Source organism: Papaver somniferum, unplaced genomic scaffold (genome assembly GCF_003573695.1).
Source record: "Papaver somniferum cultivar HN1 unplaced genomic scaffold, ASM357369v1 unplaced-scaffold_137, whole genome shotgun sequence".
NCBI classification, from domain to species: Eukaryota; Viridiplantae; Streptophyta; class Magnoliopsida; order Ranunculales; family Papaveraceae; genus Papaver; species Papaver somniferum.
In genome coordinates, this window is record NW_020622934.1 from 20,585,575 (window position 1) to 20,590,024 (window position 4,450).

The 4,450-nt window shown below is 34.8% G+C and overlaps 1 protein-coding gene across 1 annotated transcript; it reads right to left on the reverse strand.

Annotated features, from left to right (window-relative positions):
* Window positions 1-1,017: 1,017 nt before the first annotated feature.
* LOC113334669 lies at window positions 1,018-2,933 on the reverse strand. The gene is made up of 3 exons (XM_026580870.1): window positions 2,782-2,933; window positions 1,582-2,499; window positions 1,018-1,348 (listed from the first exon to the last, which is right to left on the reverse strand). The coding sequence occupies exons 1-3, from the start codon at window positions 2,931-2,933 to the stop codon at window positions 1,018-1,020; spliced, it is 1,401 nt and encodes a 466-aa protein (XP_026436655.1).
* Window positions 2,934-4,450: the final 1,517 nt, after the last annotated feature.

A 4,450-nucleotide genomic window follows, 5' to 3' on the forward strand; every position in this document is an offset into this window, starting at 1 on the left:
AGGGAATGACAGCAACATTGATGGCCAAGATGCTGAAAAAAGTCGGAGTGTATAAAAAGGTGTGGGATATAACAACTGATGACTATCACAAGGAGTGTCGCCTGAGTAAAGATATTAAACCATTGAAGAGGAATAAGAGTTTATTTTAAGCTTCATTATACAAGATCACTTTCTGAATTGCTTCTAAACATTTTCTATCTTTCAGACAACTTTTAAAATTTCAGTTTTTATCACTTTGTTTATGACTTATCAACACCTTGAATTAATATTTTTATTAGTTTCAATATTGATGTTATTGATGTTACAAGTTTATGACTTATCACTACCATTGAAGTGTATATTACAGGTTTTGAAATCTTAAGGTGTACTTGATTGTGCACAGTTACTGACAGAGCAGAAAATGTTTAGAAGGTGTACATAAAGGTACACATGTACTGAAATATTTTCATACTTTATCAAAAGTATAAAAATTGAAGATATAAAAATATTACTAAAATTTTTATATCATGCAGAACTGAAAACATAAAAACTGAACATAGCAAAAGTAATTACTAATTATACATATCTGAAAACATAGAATATTACTAAACAAAATAGACTAGTAGCATCCATTGTACACCAAGGTGTACAAAGTAGTACACATGTAAAAAGACAGGTAAGAAAAACTGAAGTTCACAGGAAGGTGTACATAATGGTACACATGTCCTAGTACTAGTTATCCATGCCATAGAAAATTGAAAAGACATTACCAAAAGTAAAAACCAAACACATAGAATCTTTTGAACAAATGAAACATAGAAAAAAGCATCAAATCATGGGGCATGTATCTCTGTTGTGGTGACCAAGGGTGAAGCACTTTGTGCAAATCATAGGCCTCTTTTGCTTCTCCCAAGCATTCTTGATACGCTTTGTTCTTCGTCTACCAGGAGGAGGAACATGAATAGGAACAATAACCCTATCACTAGGATCATAAGCCTATGGCTTGTCATAATTGGGGATTGACAAGATGATCTCCTGCTATGTCCTATTGTACCATTTAGTGATGAAGTATGTCTCAACAAATGAATAGATGTCTTCTCCCGTAGCTTGAATGGAAGCACAAGCATGTGAACAAGGAAAACCATTAACTCGGCACCGGTGACATGTACAAGTTTTCAGTAATAGATCTACAGTATGATACCGGGGAGATGCAACTTCATACATTCTTTTCATGGATTGAGTGACAGTCCAAGTACGACCAATGTCGATGTTTTTCTTTAGTAAAGCCTCATATTCAGGAGTGAGCCTAGTGTTGAAATTTTCTAGACCTTCTATCCTTCTCTCAGAATTATTCTTCATAACCTTCAAACTAACATAATAAAAACACAAAACATGAAATCAAAAACATGATCCAGAAGGAATACAGATAAACACATGTGTACAACAATGTACACATTAAGGAAATCCATGTGTACAACAATGTACACACGGTTGCAGAATCACAGATAAAACATGTGTACAAGTATCTACAGATCAAGAAAATCCATGTATGCAACAATGTAGACAGACTTACATAAATAAAACACTAAACATAAAACTCACCGTATCGCATCGACAAGAGAAAAAGCAGGCAACTTTTTGAAAGGAAGAACCCAATTGTTGAAGGACTCGGCAAGAGATGAAGTGTGAGAACCATATATGCATACAGGGAAAAATGCATTTGCCCATTTCTCCTTTGGAATAGTCCTGATATAGTTAGCAACATGTCCACATCCAATTGCATGCATGCCCCTCAAAGCTTCTTCAAAGTTCGCCGGTGTGTAAGAGTAAGCATCTTTGTAAAACAAATCAATAACGGGCTTCGAATTCGCATCACCTGATACAATGGGGAGATTGCACATAATGTGATAAAAGCAATAGCTGTGATATGAATTAAGAAAATATTTTGGAATGCCCTGCAAAAATCCTTCTCCACGATCACTAAGGAAAACAATCTGACGACCATCGACAACTTGTTGAAGATTCTTCAGAAACCAAAACCAATTATCTTTGTTTTCAGTAGAAACAATAGCAAAAGCAAATGGGTAAAAACCATTGTTTTCATTGATACATGTTGCAGCCATCAAAGTACCCCTGTATCTACCAGTAAGGAAAGTAGCGTCCAAGTAAATCATGGGTCTGAGATACCTATAGCTATGCTTGCAAGCACCGAAACAAATGAATATCCTCTGAAATTTACTAGTTCCATCCTCAAATTCAAACTTCACATAGCTATCGGGATTAGTTTCTTCAATTGCTATGACATACCAAGTTAAATCACTATACGACTTCTCGTCATCGCCATACTGTTCTTCAAATACGGCTTCTTTCCCTCTAGGGGCATGGTGACACTTAATATTGGGCCCATAAGTTTTCTTAAAAAGTGACATGATTTGTTTGGGTTTTAAGCTAGGATCACCATGTATATTTTCAGCGATCAAATGCTTGACTAACTTGGTTGTCATCGAAGGACTCTTCAACCTCAAACCAACACCACAAGTACAAAAAAAAAAAAAAAAACTGGAATAAGTAATGTGCACCACAATTTACACCTAATAAGATCTCAAAACCAACACTATGAACATACACACAAACCAAGCAAGAATATGCAATTTAAGAGTACAACAAGTACTGTGCACCACAATGTACACCTAAAACAAATCTACATATATAAGATGCACAACTATGTCCACCACTATGGACATACACACAAAATTAAAAGCCTAAAGATAAGTAATGTGGACTAGTATGAAAACCACTAACCTGTGAACATTAGAATCTTTCAGAACGAACCGAGAAGTATCACCATTCACAGGCTCAAAGTGAATCCTCCAACCACAACCATCTTCTTCGCACTTTGCAGTAAAACGAGTCTTATCATTTTTAAGAATAAGAATCTTGAAACCAGTAGCCATCTTGTACTAATCAACAACAAGCCTAACAGCTTTAACACCGCCCATAAATTCTCTACCAATCTTATCAAAAACATAAACCCATTCATCAATAATCAGAGGCTTCCCCTTGTCTGCATCATGATCTAACACCCTTACCATCTTAGGACTTTCAGTTACAGAAGAACGAGAACCAAAACTACTGCTACAACCAGACTTAGAACCAGAACTACTGCTATAACCAAATGAATATTTAGAACCAGAACTACTGCTACAACCAGACTTAGAACGGGAAGTATGATTTCGAATCATATCCACATTCAAATAGACATCTTCATTATCAATAAGAATCATGAAACCAATTAAGCTTTGCAGTTGTATCACCTTGCACAAAAACTACTTGACCATTATCCATATAGCTGAAACATATACTCCCAGGAGACAAATACCTGCAGTGCTTGCATGAAAAATGCTTCAATTCTTCTACGGTTATTTTAGTATTAACACGAAAAACAACAGAATGCTCACCATGATTCAATACAACATTAATAAACTTCTCAGACCTGTCTGATACCCCTATATATTACAAAAGAAATGATAATAAACATTTGAAGTTTCAAACAACAATTTCATATAACCTAAAAGTAAATGGTGTACAGGAAAGTACTCATTTAATCGAAGTAAAAACACCAAGTAACAGTAAACATAGATAAAATACTCCATCAATTAAGCTCCAGAATCTTACTGGAACACATAATTGAATAAATCAAAAGCCTGGGATCTAATATCAGTTTGATTTCATATCATTCATCGTAAAACTAAAAAAACATCATCAAACAACAGTAAACAAAAATCGAATTGATCTAGTATTAACAGTAAATCATCATCATCACGAGAATCAAAAGATAGTATATAACAAAATATCAACTCAAGATCATACGAATTGATATCATCAACTCATAAACTCAGAAAAACTAAAAATCAGAAACAAAACCTGAAAATTAGATGTAACAGATGAAATACAACCAAAAGAAAACTAACCTGAGGTTGAATTCTGCTCCATTAACAATAAAATCAAACCTAACCTCTATGAATCTGTTAAATCACCTTTGAATTCAAACCTGGAACGATCTATCTCTCAATCTGTCGTGAATTTTCGATTTCAAAACACTTTCGAATGTAACCTGAGTTGAAATATGATGAAGAAACGATGAAATCCTATCTGAAACGATCAAATCCTTTCTGAAACGATCAAATCCTTTCTGAAACTGTTTAATTTCTGACCTGCTACCTGTTTTGAATTTGAGATCCAAAAAAATTGATTTCAAAACACGCCTTATATATACAGAATCACTTCAAGGGTAATTATGGTATATCGAAAACTCGCAGACTCGGGACTCAGACTTGAATTTGGACTAACTCGTCCAAGTTTGGACTTGACTGTAGCATCCGGGGTTTTTTTGGACTAGATTGTACTAGGCTTCAGATGAATGGACTAAAGCGTCCAAATCCCATAAACTTTGGGACTAAACGTCGGTTTC